Raw genomic sequence first — 23,382 nt, forward strand, 5'->3', positions numbered from 1 at the left:
TCATACGAAGTAAGGTGAGCGGCTTTGGTAGCAACAACACGCAGAACTGTTGTCGACGCCATCGGCGTTTTGCCCGCGTTAGCTCAAAATGCGTGCGGCGTTGGTGACTGTTGCTGGAGCCTCTGATATAAATAGGCACTTGGTGCCGCAGCTAAACGTCGCCTCCCTTCCCTCCCCCTCCCCCACGGCCTCTCGCGCGTCCGAAGAAGGCGCGTTTGCTCTACATATATGGTGATTGTAAAGGAGAAAAGAGACGCCTACTTCTGCAGCCCTTAAGCGAGCACGGCGCAGAACGCGCGTTTGTTCTCCGCCGTGCGTTCACTCCCCGTGAAAGACGCGCCCCTCGCGCCCTTTCACTCGCACATACAGCGTTCGGCGCGCGGCGACGATTTCATCTCCAAATGACGTCATACGGAACCTCACGGCGACGGCGACGGCGACGGCGACGCCGACGGCGACGGCGACGCCGACGGCAGAAATCTGCTTTTGAGTGTCCATATAATTGCTATCGCAATAATAACAGATGCCTAAAGAGTTCCCAGTAATGGTTCAAAAAGTTTCATGCTTGGAATTATTTGCATCTGTGTGTTATCTCAAAATATAAGCGCGACATTAGGCGAAACAATAACAAAAGCTTGGTGGCGCAAACCACCATCCCGTTTCAATGGGGACGCTCATAGCATCCATCCATCCATCCATCCATCCATCCATCCATCCATCCATCCATCCATCCATCCATCCATCCATCCATCCATCCATCCGTCCATCCATCCGTCCGTCCGTCCGTCCGTCCGTCCGTCCGTCCGTCCGTCCGTCCGTCCGTCCGTCCGTCCGTCCGTCGTGTTCTGTGGAGAATTCCTGGCGGCACGCAATTAACGCAGCCGTATAAGTTGTACGCTGCGAGTCGTTGCTCGATTCCTTACACGGGGCCCTGTCGGCGGTCTCTGAAGGAGCTTTTGTCCACCGAGGCAGGTGGCATTGGTAATATGAGCCCTCTGGAGCCACCAGCGATAGAACCCAGCGACAACACGAACCCCGAATACCACCGCGACCTGGCCGTTGCCGTCGCCAGACCCGGGGCACGTTCCACTGAAGTGACCGCGCCTGCGTACGCAGGGCTTGTTCTTGAAAAGCGGTGAGCTTCGCGTAATTTCATTCGAAGTCCCGAATGTTTGCTAATTCCTACTCTGTAAGTGTCGCTGTCTGACCTTGCTTGCTTGGAGGTGCGCCAGTGGCGGATAGAATTATAGGAGTACTTGAGGTACAATATCTAAGCTTGAATCCGTACACCGCGTTTCCGGTTAATAACCTCCTCCGAAAGAGTCATCGATGCCCAAAGAGCAGCAAAGGTGCAAGTACCTCTATATGCGCTTTACCGGTAGATGCAGCAGATCTCACGGCACCAGCATGAAGAAAGGTATGGTGGTGTCGTGTTTTTTACTTCAAACACGTTTATTTTGCTCGATAGGTTTCACTTTTTCAATTAGTTCAAATACAGTATCCGATAGTTTTTCTATTGTATTTATATGTCGGTAATATGTTTATGTAAACCCTTTGATTTACCGAGAAGTTAGACATCCTTCACGTCTTCGCGCCCCGCAGTTGATAAACCTGGATTATTTCACCATAATATTGATTTCGGTTATTGTTCGTGCTCTTTAATTGTCCACCAACAAGAAGCGGGCGTGAAACAACACAACAAAATTTTATTACGTAGCTTCATGTTGCAAATCGGTGGCTGCTGTGACAAAATTACGCGCTATATAGTTTTAGAAAACAGTGTTGAATACAGAGTTCAACGGGTTAAAATAATAATTGGTAACGGCCGCCAAGAGTCAAGGTCACAGCAAACTACATAAAAACATTTAGCAAATTCACTGTACAAACTTTCTACAACAAAAACAGGGCGTGCGCGCAACGAACGAGCGCTCGCTAGCAAACGACGCACTTCACAATGACAGCAAAATCGAAAACTTCGTGTTGTTTAATCGATGCCTCAAATGTATATATGTATATACATTGGAGGCATCGATTATGCAACACGAAGTTTTAAATTTTGCTGTCATACATAGGTTGCACGGACGTCATCGCGGACGCCATATTGGGGTACCAGCAGGTCGAGAAGGGACGTAAGCAAGGAACATGACAGCATGGCAGCAACAAAAAGCGCGTCTTGCGTCGAAAGTCAGAGCGATAACAATGATAAACCGGTGAAAAACAATCGCCGTGAAAAAACAAAACAGTTTGCGCGTGATAATACGTTGCACTGACGTCATCCTAGTCGCCATCTTTGGGTACCAGCGCGGTGAGAAATGGCTGCGAGGTCACATGAACAATATCTATATTTTAGCCATTTAAACAGTGTAGATGCGCAAACAGTCTCGGCGCCCGCATTGAACGTACGTTTAATATGCCGCGGAGTGCGTCTCCGCCCCGATACAGTTCGCACGCACCGCCCTCGCACAATTTTTCCATATTCGGCTCCTCAGCGAGAGTGCCATTCGGTCCACTCAACCGACAAAGTTAGAACCCATAAGCGTTGATAAATTTTTCCCAACCAGACAGGTAATTCTGTCTAAATGTTTAGCTTCAAACCCTATTCTAGTACCCTCTAGTTTTTCTGTTCGCCGAGCCGGCGCGCAGTACTGTAGTGACATCTGGCGGACGTGGAGCAACTCAAGACCGGCTCTATTGGACTCCAAGATTCCCGGTGTTGTAAAGTCGGGGCCTCTGAACGCCACAGTGCGCTGCTCAGAGGATTTGCAGGCGCAGTCTCAGTTGCGTGTGAAATCTTAGGATCTTTCAAATCTGGAATCTTAGCTGCACAAACGAATAATGTAACGAAATAATGTACGAATAAACGAAATAATGCACGTTTGGGGTAGCAGGTTTTGACATGGCACTGAATTCTACCACAAGGAGGGGGCAACGTAAGAGACAAAACAGAAAACTACGTCGTGTCTCTCGTCACGTCTTTGCGCTGGAAATTACTGCCCTTCTCTGAAGTGGCCTGACCAGGTACGCAGGGGTGACAAGTTTCAAGGGCAATCTTTTCTAGCATCACTACCGAACTTTGGTGTCTGCTTTTGCGAACATCTTATCGACTGTGCAAGGAGCGCCGCGATGACGACAAGTAGGCTTGTGGCGCCTTATATATATATATATCAGTGAAGTAAAGAATAACAGGAGCCGGCACAGAAGTAGTTCAAAAAATAGAAGCACGTAGGGAAAACATAACAGGACTTTACTGACGTTTCGGCCGGGGTCCGGCCTTCATCAAGAATATATATATATATATATATATATATACGAGCAGAAAGGGGACCGAGGGGAACGATTTTTATTAATCATATCATAAGAAGCCGACAAACAATGACACCAAGGACAAGACAGGGGAAATTACTTCTACTTACTCATTGAATTAAAGAAATTATAAATTAATGGAAATGAAAACGGATGAAAAAACAACTGTCCGCAGGTGGAGAACGAACCCACGTGTTCGCATTACGCGTGCGATGCTCTCACCATTGAGCTACCGCGGAGCCGTTTTCCCATCCACTTTCTGGGTATTTATGTTTTACAACTAGAACTAACTCTGGGAGTGTTAGCCAGCGCCACCACTCACAAACCATAGGGCGGATGTGGAACATCCTTTCTGCCGCAGGCGTCACGAGCACGTGATCTTTTTTGGGTGATGGCAACTTGTCAATAAACCCCCCACATATGCTACCTGACGGCATCAATGCTGCCGGACTCGAGCCCTCGTTATGTGATGAACGAGAAGAAAGGGAACCGAGGGGCCCGATTTTTATTAATCATTTCATAAGAAGCCGACAAACAATGACACCAAGGACAACATAGGGGAAATTACTTCTACTTACTCATTGAATTAAATAAATGATAAATTAATGGAAATGAAAACGGATTAAAAAACAACTGTCCGCAGGTGGGGAACGAACCCACCTGCGGTGATTAATAAAAATCGGGCCCCTCGGTTCTTCCCTTTCTTTTCGTTCATTACATAACGAGGGCTCGAATCCGGCAACATTGATGCCGTCATGTAGCATATGTGGGTTTATTGACCAGTTGCCATCACCCAAAAAAGATCACGTGCTCGGGACGCCTGCGGCAGAAAGGATGTTCCACATCCGCCCCATGGTTTGTGAGTGGTGGCGCTGGCTAACACTCCCAGAGTTAGTTTAGTTGTAAAACATAAATACCCCAGAAAGTGGATGGGAAAACGGCTCCGCAGTAGCTCAATGTGTGAGAGCATCGCACGCGTAATGCGAAGGCGCGGGTTCGTTCCCCACCTGCGAACAATTGTTTTTTCATCCGTTTTCATTTCCATTAATTTATAATTTCTTCAATGCAATTAGTAAGTACAAGTAATTTCCCCTATGTTGTCCTTGGTGTCATTGTTTGTCGGCTTCGTATGATATATATATATACCGACGGTTATCAGCTGCATGTGTTCTTATGTTACTCACGTGATTAACGGTGCTGCTGCATGGCCATAGTAGCATGCGATACATGGTAAATGGAGGAAGGAAGACAACTGAGCAGAGACCCCACCCGGTCCGCGTGCCTAGAGAAATGTCTGGATGAAGTCCCGTGGTATATTTCGCTGTAGCGGCCATGTTGTCGGGGCGCAATGGCGGTTTTGTGATGGCGTTGTGTGCTCATGCATGTGCTGCTCCGTGGGTCTCATGCCATGGCAAATGCGTCGCATGTCGAGGTTTGCGTTAGTCTCCGTGTTTTAACGCGATAGCGTTAAGGGCCCCGTGTCGCAGAAAATCCGGCGTTGGCAACCGGTGTTCGATGTCGGCGGGTGCCGGAGAAAATATCCCCAACCACCCTAACCGCGCCGGCTCTCCACGTAGTGCAAGGTTTTGGTGAACAAAAATTTAATTTCTCACAATGAAATCCGTCAGAAAAATGGTAAAGTACGACTTCACCATTCGGCGTCGAATTCGATCGCCGTCTGATTGTTTACCAATCGGCGGCGCATTGTAATTTGAATGTACGAGAAAACCTAATTCTGCTACGAGGAAACTCAAATGCAAACCCCTTTTACAGCATTTCTAGCAGACCAGCACGCATCGGGGCAATAGCAAACATTTAATAGAATAATAAAAAAACGTGCTAGGGCCTTCACATTTTAATATAGGACCACTTATATTGCCCCTGGAGAAACGCCTTTCCAGCTATGCATTTCTGTTTAAAAGTGAAGCCGACTTTAAGGGGATCAGTGTAAGCTTGGTCTTCGTAAGCTGGCTTTCCCTCGTTCAAGGGTTGCAGTGAATGAAGCCTACTTGCCATATGCGAACGATGAGATGCGAACGTGTCCCGGTAACGCTATCGCGTTCTACTCTTAAATGCGAAGCTTAAGCGTCCTCCGTTGGTTCCACTCTTCCGGCTGTTGTTTCAATCAGTTGGAACTGCAAGAAGTAAACATCGTGAAACGAGCGCGCATACAACGCCGTACGCTACGTATCAGGCCAAGGACGATCTGGGAGTACATTTTCCATCTTTGATGCATTCACGCTAGTGCATCTCCACAGACACTGTGCTTCAGAATATGTATACGATAAACGCCTAGCAGGTCAGTGACAACTGTGAAGTGTTCCTGCTTTTGAAGGCGGACCATACACTTGCGGCACGCAAAACAGACACGTGGAAGGATGGGAAAGATGCAGCTGCTGTGAGCAATTGAGGGAGGAACCCTCTTCACCGCAGATATCTTATCCGTGCGCCCGAGGGGCGGAGGCAGGTGAAGGTTCGCGGTTGCGGTGCAAGAGTGAACAAGGTTCGACAGACGAATGCACGCCTGCGCCCACATCAAGCGGCTGACAGACGCACCGGTAGGCTAGGTCAACGCGAAGCCGCGACCAGCATGCGTGTTTGTTGTCATAAACTGCAGATGGGCTAGCCGTAGGTCGCTGTGTCTTGAGGGGCTTAAAATGGGGTGGCGGTCGTCACCTGTGCATTCTTGCAGTGAAGTGAGATTGTACAGATTAATTTTCATGATAACCGGCAAAAGTAGCGGGGACCGGTCTCCCGCTCTTAGCTGCGGAGTTCATTATCAACTGCTTTAAACACTAGAGCCCAATAATCAGACGAAATGACCTTAGAAACGGTTGGTCGGATTACTACGGCGTACGTACGTCTGCGTAACCAGGTGTGGTTGCTCGCAGATGCGCGCAGAAGGCGAGAAATGTTGACAAGAGAGGGGAATCTGCCCCTACAAGATGGGGGAGTAACATCAACTTCCGACGTCACTAAGCTTCCCAAAGAGCGACGTCAGGGCCTCTCCTCAGTTTTGCCTTTCCACACGATGCGATATAAATGCACGGAAATTGTAAGTAAGGAGTCTTTTGGCAGTAGCAGGAGCAGTTGTGTTTCGAAAATAACTTGAGAAAGGTGCTCTGACGTACCGGAACCAATCATGAATGGGATAATAACGTCATCAGACGTTATTATCCCAAGAGAGACTGAAGAAGCCCCTTTCCCTCCGTTACCGTACGATCCAAATAGCTACGGAACAAGAAAAAATGAAAAGATACAGAACACGTCATAATCAGTTTTTTTTTTCAATTACGGCGTTCTACGTGCCAAAACCGCGATGTGATTAATAGGCACGCTGTAGTGGGGTTCTCTGGAATAATATGAACCACCGACGGTTGTTCAGCTCGCACCTAAATTTATAAGTACACGGGTGTTTTCGCATTTTGCCCCCAATCGACATGCGGCCGCCGTGGCCAGGATTTGATACCGCGACCTCTTGCTTGGCGGCCCAACACCATAGCCACTAAGCAACCACGGCGCGTAATGTGTAAATAGAGACCTGTGCATCGTGCATTTCATGAGTTCTTTTACGGGCCCCGTTCTCTGACACTATAAGAAAACTTCACCTGCACGGATGCGCAAGGGGTGCGTTTTGCCTTACGTTTCATCGTGCGGCTCATGTCATGCAACCATCGACGTCGTGCCATACAAACAAAAAAAATAAAAATATGGATTACCACTGACAACGGTGTGAAGCGAAGCCGCGAATAGCGCTGTACAAGCATCTTCGGTTTGCTGCAGTCTCTGCATACGGACTCTCAGCTGAGCGCACCGGACAGCATCGCTCTGATTGACGGGGACGTGCATGGACTCCGCGTCATCGTTTCTCCTTCCGGTGTCTTGCTTGAAAAGTCAGACACCGCCACGCCCGACGCCGACCAGCAGTCACCTCGTACCGTGCGGTTTCAACCGGGAGACCGGAAACGTACGTATACAGGATGAACTTACGCACGAACATACTGCAGAATACGTTCGCAAAGAAAGAATTAGCAGACCGTATTCACAAAATGTTTTTTTTTCGCTCTAGAATTGTTTGTAAAAGGAAACTCTAGCCTTGACGCTGGACGACTGTGCTTGATGCTGGACGTCATCAACGAAGACGGTCGGCCAGTGACAAAAAGTACTGGTGAAGAGCACTTGTGAAAAACCTCTGTAAATTCGGCTCCGGATTCCTTCACCGGGTAGTTTTTCAGCGTTTCGGCTAGATTGGCTCAGCACTAAACGAGCGAATGTGTCAAGTGAAGTCTACGCCCCAGAACTTTTGTCTTGGTTCTTCTCATCTCGATACTACGGTCGTGTACAGCCAAGCGAAGAACAAATGTAGCCTTGTGATTCTAATTGTGTATGTGGTTGAAGGTTCCACTTTAGCGGTCAGGTGTTTAGCGTGGCGTAACACTAAAGTGCGAAGCCCGCGCGTTAATGCTCTGTCATAAATGCATGATCACTACATGAGGAAAAATTAAGGCACTGATGTCCCACTAATTGTTTCGAACATGTTGCAACGGGTGTAACCTGTTGGAACTGCATTGACTGTTATTTCAAGTATTTTTGGAGTGGCGAAGACCGACCGTCAGCGCGTCTATTTTACGTTGTCTGATCCCTGCATTGTGCGCTCTATGAACAAAAAGGGTATGTTGGAAAAGCAGCGTAAACGGACGGCGCCCCAACAAAAAGGGCAAGAGACAGGCGTAGCTCTGACTCGCAATTGACACTAATATAGAAGAAACACATACAGGGTGTTTCAGCGAACATTTTCAATTAATTTGTAAAGGTTGCCTGCGGCAGATAGCGCAATTCTACTTCATTAGCTGGTCTACTCGAAGAGGCGGACATTAATTGCAAAAAATTGAAATGCATAACCGGCTAGTTAAAAAAATCACGAACTAAGTTTTTAACTAATTACCTTATGGCCAATGTTGCAATTTGCAAATTCTAGCCGGGGTCTTCCCAAGGCGGATACACTTGGAACGAATTCTCACGATGGCACCATTTTTGAGATATTAATTCCCCAACTTTGCGGAGAAATGCAGTGGCGTTCCAGTTAGTTTCTTAACAAAATGTCGCTTTATGCATTGAAGCATAAAAATTAACTGGAACGCCAATGTATTTCTCCGCAAAGTTCGGGAAATAATATCTCCAAACTGGTGTCATCCTGAGAATTCGTTCCACGTGGATCCGCCTTGCGAACTCCGCGGCTAGAATTTGTAAAGTGCAATATGCGCCATAAGGAAATTAGTTAATAATATAATTAGTAAACTTTTGTTAAATAATCGATCATGCATTTCAATTTTTTGTGCAAGTAATGTCCATATCTTCGAGTAAACCAGCTCATGAACTAGAATTGTGCTATCTGACACAGGCAATTAACATTTAACAGTTTTTGAACGTGTTCGCTGAAACACCCCGTATACGAAAACCCAAAGACAACAGGTGACAGTCGCGTCATACAAACCTGACAATACTGAGATTGTATACACACACAACTGTGACAGCGTCTGTAGAGACCACTGATGTTACCGTTTCGGTGACATTAACGTCCTATCCTGACACTGTCACATGTTTGTGTGCGCGTGTAGATAGCTTTCTTTGTTCTCTGTAAAGAAGGTCAAGAAAATACCCAGGATGCTTTTGCACTTTCAGGCACCAATCAGTTCCGCTCAATGAAAAATGTAGCTGACGTAGCGCCTGAAGGAATTGAACTCTGTTGCTGCTCATTTCACGACATCCTCCACAATTATTGCTTGGTACCTCATCGATTAAAGAAAACAATTAAAATTTAGCAAGGGTACACGTAATCAAATAATTATTCATGCGAAAGGAAAAAGAAAGACCGGCCTCGTGATTGGCGCGATCAGCGCCCATCAAAGTACATTGGGCGCCGATCATGTAAAGGTTTTGCTATTTTTAGGATTCTTAACGACATTTAGTCAGGTGACTACTGAGCTACCTTCAAAAAGCGTTCAAAACTGTTTATACTGACATAGGCCGACGAAAAAACACCTGCATTTTTATAGAGCATGCATTTATTTATTTATTTCATCATCATATACATCATTATCATCAGCCTATATTTATGTCCACTGGAGCACGAAGGCCTCTCCCTGCGATCTCCAATTACCCCTGTCTTGAGCTAGCTGATGCCAACTGGCGCCAGCAAATTTTCTAATTTCATCACCCCACACCTAGTTTTCCACCGTCCGCGACTGCGTTTCCCTTTTCTTGGCACCCATTTTGTAACTCTAATGCTCCACCGGTTATCCATCCTACGCATTACATGGCCGGTCCAGCGCCATTTCTTTCTCTTAAAATATTGGCTATCCCCGTTTGTTGTCTGATCCACACCGCTCTCTTTCTATGTCTTAATGTTAGGTCTAACATTTTTAGCAGTGGAGCTCCTAAAGCCGGCCGTAAGACCTTGACGCGTCGGAAAAAATGTGGGCCCATCCTGGTAATGAAAAGTGTCGAAGCGTAATGGCACATACACCTGTGAACTAGCGAAGCAGAGCCGGGCTAAGAGCCTGGCTAAGCACGGTTGGGACGTCAATCATCTATAGCCAATCAATAGCCAATCAATAGATAATCGATAATCGATCACTAATCAATAAGTTTCAGAAATGCTGGGGATGACTTGGTAGTGCTTAGCCTAGCCCAAATACGTAGCCAATACCTTGCGATAGCCAATGAATAGCCAATAAATAGCTAATCGATGATCAATAAGTAATCAATAAATTCTGGAAAATGCTGGGGATGAGTTGGTATTGCTTAGCCTAGCCCAAAAGCCAGGAGTAGCTAAGTGCCCATCAGCTCCGCTGTCTCTTTAGCATTGCGCTTCCAGTGCAAGCTACGCTAGTGTTCTTTCTTTTTTTCCATTGCTCTTTGTGCGGTTCATAACTTGTTTTTGAGCTTCTTTGTTAACCTCCAAGTGTCTGCCCCATGGGTTAGCGCCAGTAGAACGCAATTATTGTACACTTGTACACAGTGGCTATCTCCCAGTCAAGACATGGCAATTCTTGGCGTATGCGCTCCAACGCAATTTTATTTTTCTGTAAGTTTCCTTCTCGTGATCAGGGTCCCCTGTGAGTAATTGACATAGATAAACGTACTCCTTTACAGACTCTAGAGGCTGGCTGGCGATCCTGATTTCTCGTTCTCTTGCCAGGCTATTTAACATTATATTTGTCTTTTGCATATTAATCTTCAACCCCACTCTTACACTTTTTCGGTTAAAGTCCTGAATCATTTGTTGTAATTCGTACCCATTGTTGCTAGATAAGACAATGTCAACTGCAGACCGAAAGTTGATGAGATATTCGCTATTGTTGCTGGCTCCTAAACCTTCTCAGTCTAAGAGCTTGAATACTTCTTTTAATCATGCAGTGAAAAGCATTGGAGAGATTGTGTCTCCTTGCCCGACCTCTTTCTTGATAGGTAACGTTCTACTTTTCTTGTAGAGAACCAATGTAGCTGTGGAATCTTTGTAGATATTTCCAAATATATTCAGGTAGGCCTCCTGTACACCGTGATTACGCAATGCCTCTATGACTGCTGGTATCTCAACTGAATCAAATGCCTTTTCATAATCTATGAAAGCCATATATAGAGGTTTACTGCACTCCACATATTTCTCGATTACCTGATTGATGTCATGGTTGTGATCCCTTGTAGTATAACTCTTCCTGAAGCCAGCCTGATCTCTTGGTTCATTGAAGTGTTGCCCCGATTCTCTTGGAAATTATTTTGGTGAATATTTTATACAGTACTGAAAGCAAGCTAATGGGCCTATAATTCTTCAGTTCCTTAACGCCTCCCTGTTTGTATAGTATACGTTCTTTGACAGAAAGTCTCCTTTCAATTATGTTCTTTGGAACTTGCTTCTATACATTCATGCACACATCTATTTTTTTACGAAACACGTAATCTGAAACCTATAGCACTTTTAGTTCTGTGCTCGACTGTAATGCGCATGCCATTTTTTCGTAATTTCTAGAACAAGAAAAAAGTGGGTGTTGAAATCGAGCCAATATGGTACAAACTATTCACACTCAATACACTTTGTAGTTATCTTTCTGCGAAGCTCACTACGGCCTTACTGATGTCGCGAAAGCGCCTACAGCGAGTGCCCCCGATAGCTATCTCTATGAAATGATCACTTTGCTTCCTCAGGTTCCCGTGTACGGGGGGATCTCTCCCCTAGCAGCAGCACTCGAAGGACGCGGTCGAGCTTCTGCTGCGACCACAGAGTGGGCGTGCTTTGCGTGGTTCTGACAACACTTCCGGCAGCGCTCATCCTGGCCTACTGCCTTCGCCTATGGACAACGGGCAACGTCCGCTGGCAGTCCTTCTGCCTCGAGTACGACAGCGACGCCTGCTTGGCAGCCATGGAGGAGCTGCACGAGCTGCTGAGCCCGTCGGCGGAGCCGTGCGACAACATGTATTCCTACGCCTGCGACCAGTGGGACCGAAGCCCCGACGCGCTCGTGTACAACCGGACGTATGTCGGGAGTTCCGTGTCCAAGCTGTACGAGACAGTCAACAGGCGAGTGACGAGATGCATATAATAAGCGTTGTTCGGCCCTTTCGCCTTGATTTGCGGCCGCGGTGGTTGGCGGTTGGAAGTTGGCTAGCTGGAGGCTGAAACTAAAGCGCCGGCGCAAAGGGCGCGTTGTGGCATGCCTTCGATGCGATCTGTCCTACCTGAGCTCTTTGAGACGAGTGTGCTAGGTAATGACATTATTTTCTACAAAGTCGCGCAATGGAACAGTGAATGCTACCTAATAATCCTCACTTCCAGGAATCTACGACGTGCAGCAAACCTTTTTTATATAAAGGAAATGGCTTACTTGAAGCGTTCAGCCTTTTTTTCTCTGCAACCTGGATATTATAACAAAGTATGCTACATAAAGATTTGTGTGACTAACTGGCTCACTTGTGCATGGTCGCGTAAGTAGCCAATGACACTCACAGATTTCAAGGATCTGCGGTTTCAACAGCCATCGAGAAGGTACTTGTGACTGCGGTAACAAAATATCCGAGGGCACCAAAGCATTTCTTATGAGGCGATCGTGGGGGCAATATTCACTACATCAGACCCACCATACACACAGCTTCGCTGGCTTCCACCTTCACAGTAGCGAATGGGCTCTGAATTTTTGTTTTCGCTCAATGGGCCATTTCATGCTTTTGTATCAATACTTTACAGTTGTCAGTTCGTGGAGCACAAAGAAGAAGTCGCAAAAGTCTCCGCGACACCATCTCTTTTCTACTGAGTTCACCTGGGTAACCCCAATACACAATGGGCTTTCTATCACGGAGAGCGAACGCACTCAATCCCCCACGCGCAAGCAACGAAGCGGGAAGCCAGCGCCGGAGGGAGCGGGGGGGGGGGGGGGGGGGGGGGGGGCACTTCTACTGTGCCAACAACCGCGCTCGTCGCTCGGCCGCACGGTCTCTTATCTCTCCCGCGCGCAAGCAAGGAAGCGGGAAGCCAGCGCCGGAGGAAGCGGGGGGAGGGGGGGCGCACTTTTCTTCTGCCAACAACCGCGCTCGTCGCTCGCCGCACCGTCTCTTATCTCCACACGGCTCTGACCTTTATGAGCCGTGCATTCGCGGCTCAGTTCCTGTTGAAGCGATAGACCGCACGTACCTTCGCCGGCAGCGGCGTATGCTTGCTGCCAGCGTTTTGACAGTCGTTGTCCGCAGTCATTCAGTGTGATCTCTACATGTTTGTTTGTGCGCGCTCACACCACGCTTGTTCATTCAGTTAGTAATAGTCGGGTCACATTGTCCAACGCACGCTACACATGTAATGCTGCCCGGATCGGCAGTGCAGCGCTACAGGTGTGTCCCTTCGCACGCGCGCTGCCCACGGGAAGCGCTTCTCATCAACACCACCGTTTTTGTAAAACAATTCAAAAACGAGATGAACATAGCGCCCTTATGTTGCGCAGTCTTGCATGTATCTCCTGACACCAAGTGGTATCTATGTGGCCGAAAAACTGCGAGTTCGTGTGTTGTGTGGGCACAGCTTTCGAGATGGGGCAGTTTGTCATGAACATCTATCGAGCCTAGCTCTTGAAAGTGAATGTATCAAGGCTGCCCATAAACATTAATTTGAAAGCATAAATACGTCGCTATGCAGAACAAATCGATTATTTCCATTAAATTTAACTACTCAATTTTTTGTTGACCTCCATCGCTGTTGTGTTGGGACGAGAAGTTACTATAATAAATGAATTTTCAACAGTGGGTTGACCTTCTATAGGCATTAACATTATTGCCCTGCCATGTTAACGTTGCTTGTGATAAAACATTCAGGATTCGTTACGCCTATTGTAATGAACTAACAAGAGCTGACGCACAATCAGAGCCCACACGTGCAAATCCCCGTTGAGGACCATAATAATATGCGTAGTTGTAGCAATGAGCTGAAAACTTTTCATACTTGGTCATAAAATGTGGCGCAAGGAGCTACAGTAGTATACACCTTCTTGTCAAAACAAACATAGCGCTGTCCACTTCGCTGTCGTGTTGTGCCTCTATGATTTTCATGAGTGAGTATGTGAACCGGGCAGCCTTGTCAGCACACATTGAGAACTACTTTGTTGCCACCGACGCCTGTCAAGAGGGAAGTAGGTTATACTTAGTATAACCAACTGGCTTGTTATAGAAACTGTATAAGCGCATAGTCCTTCATCGTAATGACAGTTGCTTTCAGTATGGCCGACGAGATAGCAAATAGTTCGCATGTACGGCCACCTCGGGGGCCGTGGTTCTGAGAGCTCTGGTTGAACTCAGTGTCACTAGATGGCAACACCAGCATTACCGGTAGCATGCACCAGCGTATATTTGTTTACAAGGGGCATCACGGCCCTTATAATCATCGTCATATATATTTTGCCTGCGGTATTCTGGCATTACGGTATAGGAGGTATGCAGCAGCATCATAGAGTTAATCAACTCTAGAGGGAAAGCTACCCATAGCCCTGCGAAAGCATTATAGGCCCCATTACGCTGAAATCTATCGGCGTAGTCAGCGTGACCGAAAGATGGTACCAAAAATGGCCGACAGTGCAGAGAGTAAAAACACGTAAAACATGGTCGGATTGACGTCAAATTACTCATGCAGATTCCTGTAAAGCACAGTAAGTTAATGCCATTGAAAAGAAAATTTGGTAAAGTTCGGTCTGGGCGGGAATCGAACCCCGGCCTTCGGGCTGAAAGACGAGCACGCTTCCCCGACGCCAGGGCGGCTCCACGGGTCTGGATAACTAACGGTGTGCCTAGTGCGTCCATCATTGCACACGTGACGTCGTTCAAATGCTGACTAAACGTGTGGCCTAGTACGTGCGTTGTTGGGCATGTCACGGTGCAACGTGACGGTGTACAAAATGAGTGTATCAAATAAAAAGTCCAATAGAATGTCACAATGAACACCGCCGATCGGTCTTTGGAGTTCAGAACTCCTCGCGCGCGCGGTGATACGCTTGGTGCGTTTTCATTTGACCTTACCGAAGCGCAGCTAGAACGCAGGCGAGAGCTTTTGCGGACAAGGAACGCGCGGAATAAAACGTTTCATCCAAAGGACTATAATGCTTTCGCATTCCTGCACGTAAGTAGTCTTAAGTTTCTCTGCCGACTGTTTTTCTACTTGACGCATTTTTTCAGGTTTATTGAAGCCGCATCCGTACGCGCTTAAGCGTATCGCCATCAAAGGACGCACTAATCGAGCAAAAACTGATTGACATATCACAGACGGATGGCACGCGCGTTTCGTTAGCAACATACGCACACAATGCTAGCGAACGCTCCAAATCGCGACCGGCAATATGGCGACAACCGCGAACGATGCTAGCGCTTCTCGCGGATGACGTCAAGTGCATACCCCCCAAATAAGATAAAACATTTACCTTTCTAAACTGTCCGACATTCTTTATTAATGTGCAAAATTTGCCACCGCGCACAGGACACTCCTGTCTGGTCCGACGCTGAGGCCCAACGTATTTGGTCGCCACGTGCTCCAGGCGCTGTACACTTCATGTTACGCATCCCTCAGCGCTGCCAAGACCTCGCCGCTGGAAGTTCCTCGCGAACTGTCCGTGCTGCTCGTGGAACGCGAATTGCGAGCTGGCTTGGAGTTTGCTCTCAACACATCGTTGCAGTGGGGACTCGAGTTGCTGTGGGGAGCACGCATGGAGCGCAACGGCTCGACATCTAGCTACGTGAATCTCTACGCGGGCCGATCGATTGCCGATAAGTTTGAAGGAAGAGGCCGCAGCATGACCGTGAGTCTGGCTATACCTGGTTAGCGCTGGACGATGTGTGCCGAGGTAGTCATTTGATTATGTGCGTTTGATTATGCGCTGTGCGGGATGTTACTAACGTTAAAGAGAGCGAAAATGCGAAGACAGTAGCCACACCTACGTAAAGGGCCAGCGCTATTTTGGCGACCTCTTCTTGTAACGCAAAGCAGTTAGCCTTCCTTTCACCAGCATTTTTGCCTGTGAAAATGAGAGCTTCCTTTACGAGTCGATCATGTGTGCATGTGTGCCTGCAGTCTTCGTCTTTGTATTGTTTACCTTTGTGTATATTACACCAACTGGCAGTACTTCTCGTCGTTACAAATGTTTGGAGAGCTGTCCACTCCTTTCAAGGGAGTGAATTCTGAGGCGTAATATAGGACGCACCGGGCGTTGCTCTTTTACCTAAGCATTCTCGTATTGCTAGGGGCAACATGACTCCTAGTGGTACTTGCAATACTGAAATATGCCGCAATACTTATCCCGGGCCAGAACTGACCTGTCGTGTGTATTCTACTGCTCCTGCAGTATGCACAGTGTGCCCTGTAGTGTCGGTATACTATCAGTTTCGTATAGTGTGCAGTGTTCGATGTTCTTCTAGAGCTTAGTATGTGTACTGCTTATGATGGGTTCGTGTAGTGTACAGGTTAGTGCGCCACCAGAGAGGCAAATGTTCTCGAAAACGCAGAAAGCTGACTACCTGGAAGCGTAAATATAATAATCACTGCCGCTACCACTAACCCAATAAATAAATCGTGCCAAAAGTAATTGGCACCGCAATACTAATATGTAGGGTATTGCGGTATGAAGCATTGGAAATTTGCAAAACAGATTGTTCATATGTGCAAGAAAAAAGAAAGACACATTTTTGCTTCTATAACGGAACTACCGCGAACAGTGACAATGAGCCAACGGCTTTTAGAAGCGTTCAGAGAATTGCACTTGATCTCCAGAACAGCCCTCCTACATTTGGGAAGCTTTGAAGAAAAAAAAAAAAACTCATGCACCACATTATGACCACCTGGAAGCACCCGCCGTGGTTGCTCAGTGGCTATGGAGTTGGGCTGCTGAGCACGAGGTCGCGGGATCGGATCCCGACTACGGCGGCCGCATTTCGATGGGGCCGAAATGTGAAAACACCTGTGTACTTAGATTTAGGTGCACGTTAAAGAACCCCAAGTGGTCCAAGTTTCCGGAGTGTTTTAGGAGAAACTACGGCGTGCCTCATAATCAGATCGTGGTTTTGACACGTAAAAAACCAATAATTTTTATTAAACTGCTTAGATAATCAGAGGCTTTGCATGAAGTCGCATGAAGTGTCAAACCGAAACTAGTTTCGTTACAGGTTTCCGTTACAGTTGGGCGAAAACGGTTCAGTTCCGGCTGGACCGCGGATCGAAAAAAAAATAATGGTTCAGATCGGTTTGCTTTGAACCTGTTTAAAGAACTCTCAATCTACTTTCTACACTTATATTTTAACATTTTCTTTTAAATGCAGCAAAACTCATCAAATCAGTGCATTGGTTACCGAAACCGAGTAAAATTGTTCCCATGTATTTCAATAGGAGCTCCCAACCTAAAGCTTCCGCTTAAGAACTAGAGCCAAGCTTGGATGGAGCATAAAGGAGCAGCCTTCATTCGACGACATGGCACACGTACGTCCCCGCAATGGCATCAACCGGCCGTCGTAATACCGAGCCACTTATTACTTACCAAAACCATCCGTTCAATGCAACATCGAATTGAAACCTTTAGAACGCCAGTGGGAGCATCCAGGTTATACTCTAGGCAGTAGAGATTAGCTTGCGCTGCCTTGAAGAGGAGCAATAAATCACCTCGCGCAGCACGATGTTTACAACTCTTTTCTGTCACTTACAAAAAGAGGTATTCAATTCGTCGATCCACAAAGCACTGCCACGTAAAGAAGACACCACAAGCCTCCTTCCTCTGGATGTGCTTGAATATTACCATCTCAGTGAATCATAATACTTTAATTGTGACCTACGCGACTAATGGGGCTTCGATTTCTTGTTAGCTGCAATCATACTGTCTCAGAGACATATCTAGCCCAAAAATGTTCGACCGTGAAGCTGAGTCAGCTTTGCAAAATGAACCTGTCGTAGCTGTTACGGAAACCATACAAGTCTGTAAATCATTGACCTGAATTGAACGCGTAAAATTGAAAGAGAATAATTACTGACCATTGCATTTCCCTATACTGACAACTGAGTCTCAACTCGTGTCACTTTGCACTACTGCTTTTCATAACCTTCGTCCAACAGCCTGCTATTAGTAAGCAGTTCACATAGCAAACGGCGCGACGCGATCGCAATTTCACAGCTAGTTCCGTATTCGTGCTACTACCGGAAGTTTCAGTCAACAAATGCGAAAAGTCGTGTTATAGCATCATCTACTAGCCGTGATAAATGAAATTCTATTGCGTTAAAAGGATAATGCTGTAGAATTTGTCTGTATCAAGCATTTTACAGCGAATCTGTTAGCTTCTAGTTGGTCGTGATTTTACATGTCCGGGTGCGTGGTGCTCACACTAAAATGTGGGACGATCCCGGAGACAGTACAAAGAAGCGGGAAGCGCACAGTGCACGCGCTGCTTCTCCAAGAGGCATCACATGACGTCATCGGGTGACATCAACACTTGACGAAGACGTCCACGCGTAACGTCACGTTTGACGTGATGACGTCATCGGATTACGTCACCAGGTGATATTGTCACGTGACGATGCCGTTATTCTCGTATATTGGAATTACAATCCGAAGCTGTCATGTCTGCAGCTTGTGTGTAAGTCTTACTTTAGGACTTTTCTAATGCAATTTAGTTTGAGAAATTCAATTAGTTCAATAACGCACTTGCGTTTGGCGGGGGCGTTGGAGAATTAGGATACATGTTACAGTTCCGCACACGTGCGTGCGCGCGTGATGTACGTGTGCACATAATGCATCTGTCCTTGATGCGTGGGCGCACTGTCCGTTGCATCTGGCGCACAGCGTGTGCTGTGACCGTAATCGACATTTTGGCAGACACTGTCCAAAAACCGTAACTCCACCTAACGACCTGGGTCACTCAGACATACCTCAAACGGCAGCTGAAAACGGGCTTTGTCTGAGTTTCCGCGTAACAGAAATATGTTTTCTCGTATATTCGGTTTACACTCGGAAGCTGTCATGTCAGGAGCTTGTGTTTCAGTCGTACATTACGAATTCTCTGACGTAATTTACTTTGAAATTCGAATTAGTTGAATAAGGAACTTGCACTTGCGGAAGGACCTAGAGGAACGAGCATGTATGCTGCACTTCCGTACATGTGCGTGCGCGAGTGACGTACGTCACTTGTGGTTGTGGTGCTTGTCTAACGTCGTCTAACGTCGTCAACAGCTTCGCTGTACATCCACTTTCACGGGGTGGAATGGAGGCGGATTTGGCATTCCAACAAACATTTTCGTCGTGTTCTTCAGGCGGACGCCGTGCGATACCTCAAGCAGGTCGTTGATGGTCTGGGCACGAAGCGCTTCACAACGATGGTGGACGTAGCGACGCGGATCGACGAAGCACTGCAGCACGAGTTGTGCTGCACGGAAGGTCACGACAGCACCTGGGTGCACGTGAACGACCTGGACGTGATCAGCTGGTACATCAAAGGCAATCAGTGGTGGAATGCCTTCGTCCGCTATCTATGGAAAGCGAAACCACGGGACGACTGGCAGAAGCGCCTCGTGGTCACGGGATTCAATCATATTAAGAACGCTTTCGCAACGTTCGAACAACATCCAAATGACGTCGCACTCTTCTACTTGTACCTGCTGGCTTCAGCGGAGGTAAGAACAGCTACGCACATTTTTGCCGATAAAGAACCCTTGGTTACGAAGATGCTAAATGTTTTCGTTAGGTATTGTGCAGAGAACGCAAGGAAATGCTTACCCTAGGGATAGAGTTTGAACGGCGCGTAAGGAATGCTTCCAGCGAATGGTGTTGACAGTGGTCCCCCGTTCAATGGACATCATTATTAAACATTTCCATCCCATATAATTATACAGATTAAAACATGACTATTGGAGTGGCACCCATGTTTTAACATAAGATGATCCCGGATGCAGCTTAAAAACTTGGGCGTGCCAATACTTTTGCCAGAGCAGTCGGGGCCCGGGTTTTAGTGTAATAGCATTATTCAGGTCAAACACTGACCTTCGACGTTGTGGAGAGGTGTGACCTTGCTGGAGCCATTGGCGGGCTGAGAGCTAATGGAGCGGAGAAGGAGCGGTTCCGGAATACGTGCTGGGGTGCAGAAGGGCACGTGATAGGGAAAACTATGGCGGATGCATGGGTGTGGGGCGAGTTAGTTGAGTGCGCAGTGCTCTCCTTCACTACTGGTCAGCTAGGAGGTGGTTGTAATAGAGGGAGAGCTTCGCTATGATATATTGTCAAGATGCAGAAGAACAGGGCAGAAGAATGTGTATCATATTTCAGAGCAAGAAATAGAAAATATTCATGTGCTGTTGTGTCTCGGTTGACCATAAGAATCTGTTTAGACTCCTAGGAAGCAGCAATGGATTATAATATAATAACATACATGAGACCGTGAAGATGAAGTGATTGTAATAGTGATAAATAATTTTGAATGACTAGACCTCATTTATACTCACCAGAAGAGGCTAAGGACTGCGCAAGGACCTACGGAACACTCTTTAAGCGTATGCCCTTGACGAGCACTAGGCGCGGATTCGTTGAAGCTTTGGTCGATGATCCACATACCATGACCTACTTAACCTGGCATTCCCAGGTGCTACAGTATGACTACCGGAAGCACGTGCTCCGGAGCGGCAGTGAGGACTCCGGTGTGGTTTACGCCTGCATGGAAGCAACACGGCGAGTCCTCTCGCCATCGTGGCCCTACGTCATCGCAGACGTCTCTGGCTACGCACACGTCACAGTCGCTGTCGGGTGAGGCGTTGCTACTATGTATGCCGTTTGCGCATTTAGACGTTGCAGCAATGTCGGAAACATTTCTGTCATGAGGCAAGCTGTTCTGCAGATTTCGTTCGTGTGTTGAAGCCGCTGCGAGCGGCGACTGTGTTGTTAAAGGCTCATTCACACTAGGCGGACATGACACCGATTTCTGTCTGCCGACTGTTGGCGACATCAATTTCCTTCCTTTAAACCGTTCGCTACAGCGTTTTCCGTGCTGTAAACTGCTGTCGCCAGTAGTCGGCAGACAATCGGTGTCGTATCGGCTTAGTCTGAATGAGCCTTAACCAAAGAGAGAGAAAAAGCGACAAACCTGATAAGACGCGACAGAAGCGCTTAGTTCACATATACAATGCCTGCCCTCAAGTGACTGTGTCATGAGTAGGTGGACGTTCGTAATCACCACGAGATTTGTTTTAGCACGTTCAGCACTGATGTTTCGTTTCTTCCTTGTTATCACGTGCTCGTTGGTCACTCGTGCCTAGTGCTCATGGCACTTTCACATAATAGCAACGTCGTAAATTTATTTTTAACGTATCGTTCACTTCGCTTAACTCTGTCAAGTATACAATGTTGTCATTCACCACACCCTCAGAATAACTGTCACATAAGCGATCACTTAACATTAAAGAATGAGTATTGCGTCTACCTCGCTGAATTAGGCTGACCTACAAATCAATATTGCCCGCACTTCGTTCCTCCACAAAGAAGAGGTGAGGTTGCTTTCGATTTTTTATGCAGGTAACGATTCATCCATTTATAGATTATAAAATCTGAAGGCAGTATTTAAGCCGAGAGATGTGTTCTCGTTCTATTCATTTGAACACGGTGTCAGTTTCTCAGTGTGGCTGATGGCGGCAATAATAGAGACGCGGCTTCGTGCGAGCAAATGACTAAAGGCAGAAATAATGCAAACCAAATAATATGGCGCTACATTATGTAAAGCTTTTTTTCCATACACTCTGATCTTCTTGAAAGCCTCGCATGACGTCATGCTGTCTTCGTCGCAGTGTGTACCGGAAGTTCAGGAATGAATAAAATAAAATGAGAAAAATTTTTGCTCGCTACGTCCACTAGGTTATAACAAACCCTCTAGGGAAGGTATAGCGGTACCTTGAGCACCTGCGGTACTTCAGACGCACCTATAGATATAATTTGAGTACATGAGCGCGTTTACGTTCCGCCCATATAGTCATGTATCCACCACTCCAGAGTATAAAACCCGCGATTTGTATAAAACCTGCTCAGCAACAAAAACACTTTGTTTGACTTTCTATGGTTTTAATAACTACCGTCAAAACTTTAGTGTCAATCATTTCTAGCGCCGATACTCGTGCAACAGCTTTTCCTTGAAATAGTTTAAGTAAACGAGGCATTTCTGATGTAAGCACGGTACGCTCAAGCGTTCCTTCCTGAGCGCAGTGCCCCAACGCACAGCCTATAGCGAGCGGAGGCAGCCTATTTGCAGGAAACGTTATTATGCATGCGCGTTGCCCTGTAGCCGCCGTTTACCTGGATGCAAGAGTTTCCACATTCTGCAAAATAGTACAACCGGCATACCGTGCCTGAGTGTTCGACACGCTGGGGAAGGTCAGGGAACTATGCGCTCTGGCACTGGCTGTGGAATGGGCAAGGATTTTCGTATAGTGCTCAAGCGACCCATAAAAAGGGTGCGTCTGTTTCTGTTCAAAGTGTAGTCTCGTTCCGTTGCAGTCCGAGCGACTGGCGTCGGTAGCACTTGTAGGAAGCTGAAGTAGCCGCAATGCCATCTGGCCAGTGCGTGGTGCCCTGTTCATGAGCACATTCCCAGCACCGTCCATGTATGGCAGCCAAAAGAAGAGCAACAAATCAACTGCACATGACCTTGTAAAGCCACATTTTTTGCGAGTTCCTTTATTTCACGAACTCTCTTGTGATGTCCCTCAGATTCTATTTGATCCAATTTCTCTACAACATTGTAACTTCTTCATGTATAGACCATGGCAATAAAGTTGGAATTAACACAGGTTGCACGAAAGCATGCATCTGGTAATTAATGCCAAGGACTGATGAGAACTGAAATCGCCTTCGCCGATCAACCAGCTCGATGCAAGACATTGTCCGTCATTGCGCTTCATTATCCAATAGCGAGCATTTTGTCTGACTACTGTGCATCCGAGATACACCGCTCTCCTCTGTAATACATTCAGGCGTTCACGGTACTAACCGCTTAAATCAAATGAAATTATTTGCTCTGCTGGATGCCTGTGCAGGGACATGTACGAACAGCTCCTCTCGTTGAGCAATGAGAGTCCGTACTCGACGTCCATGGACAACGTGACCCGTTTCCGCGCCAATAGCCAGATGAACGTGCTGACGCTAGACGCCTTCCCTGCTTTCGTACCTATAAAAGGCGTTGACATCATAAGATTCAGGAACGGTAAGTACTCATATAGAGGAGGGAAGCTAAATAGTGCGCTCACGACACAATTGCCGAAAGCTACCCGAGTGGGTTAACTGTGTCTCAGACAGGTACAGGCAGGAGAGGCTTGCGCATTGTGCCGCTTGTGTTCTCAGTTGCGCTACTGTGTTGCAACAGCAATATTTCGCCTCATACCTGCCCTATCAGCTTCTATTCACTCTTTTGGGCAGACAGTCGTATACAAAAGGTCTAAAGCACTCAAATGGGTTATGTTGAAATCTTTGTGGCGGCGCTAACCAAAATGTTTCCGCACCAGGGTGCTGAAGAAGTAAACAATGAAGGATACAGGGAGCAGTCACT

General features: G+C 47.0%; 1 protein-coding gene across 1 annotated transcript in view; it reads left to right on the top strand.

The window, feature by feature from the left end:
• The first annotated feature begins 4,636 nt into the window (after positions 1–4,636).
• LOC125943527 (uncharacterized) overlaps positions 4,637–23,382 on the top strand; it is a 67,895-nt gene continuing 49,149 nt past the window's right edge. The window contains exons 1-7 of the mRNA XM_049662886.1: positions 4,637–4,735; positions 7,087–7,270; positions 11,509–11,881; positions 15,308–15,626; positions 19,115–19,474; positions 20,437–20,597; positions 22,874–23,040. Coding sequence (XP_049518843.1) covers positions 4,682–4,735; positions 7,087–7,270; positions 11,509–11,881; positions 15,308–15,626; positions 19,115–19,474; positions 20,437–20,597; positions 22,874–23,040 — 1,618 coding nt within the window. The 5' untranslated portion in view covers positions 4,637–4,681. The remainder of the gene's footprint in view (positions 4,736–7,086; positions 7,271–11,508; positions 11,882–15,307; positions 15,627–19,114; positions 19,475–20,436; positions 20,598–22,873; positions 23,041–23,382) is intronic.

Source organism: Dermacentor silvarum, chromosome 2 (assembly GCF_013339745.2).
Source record: "Dermacentor silvarum isolate Dsil-2018 chromosome 2, BIME_Dsil_1.4, whole genome shotgun sequence".
In the NCBI taxonomy this organism is placed as follows: Eukaryota; Metazoa; Arthropoda; class Arachnida; order Ixodida; family Ixodidae; genus Dermacentor; species Dermacentor silvarum.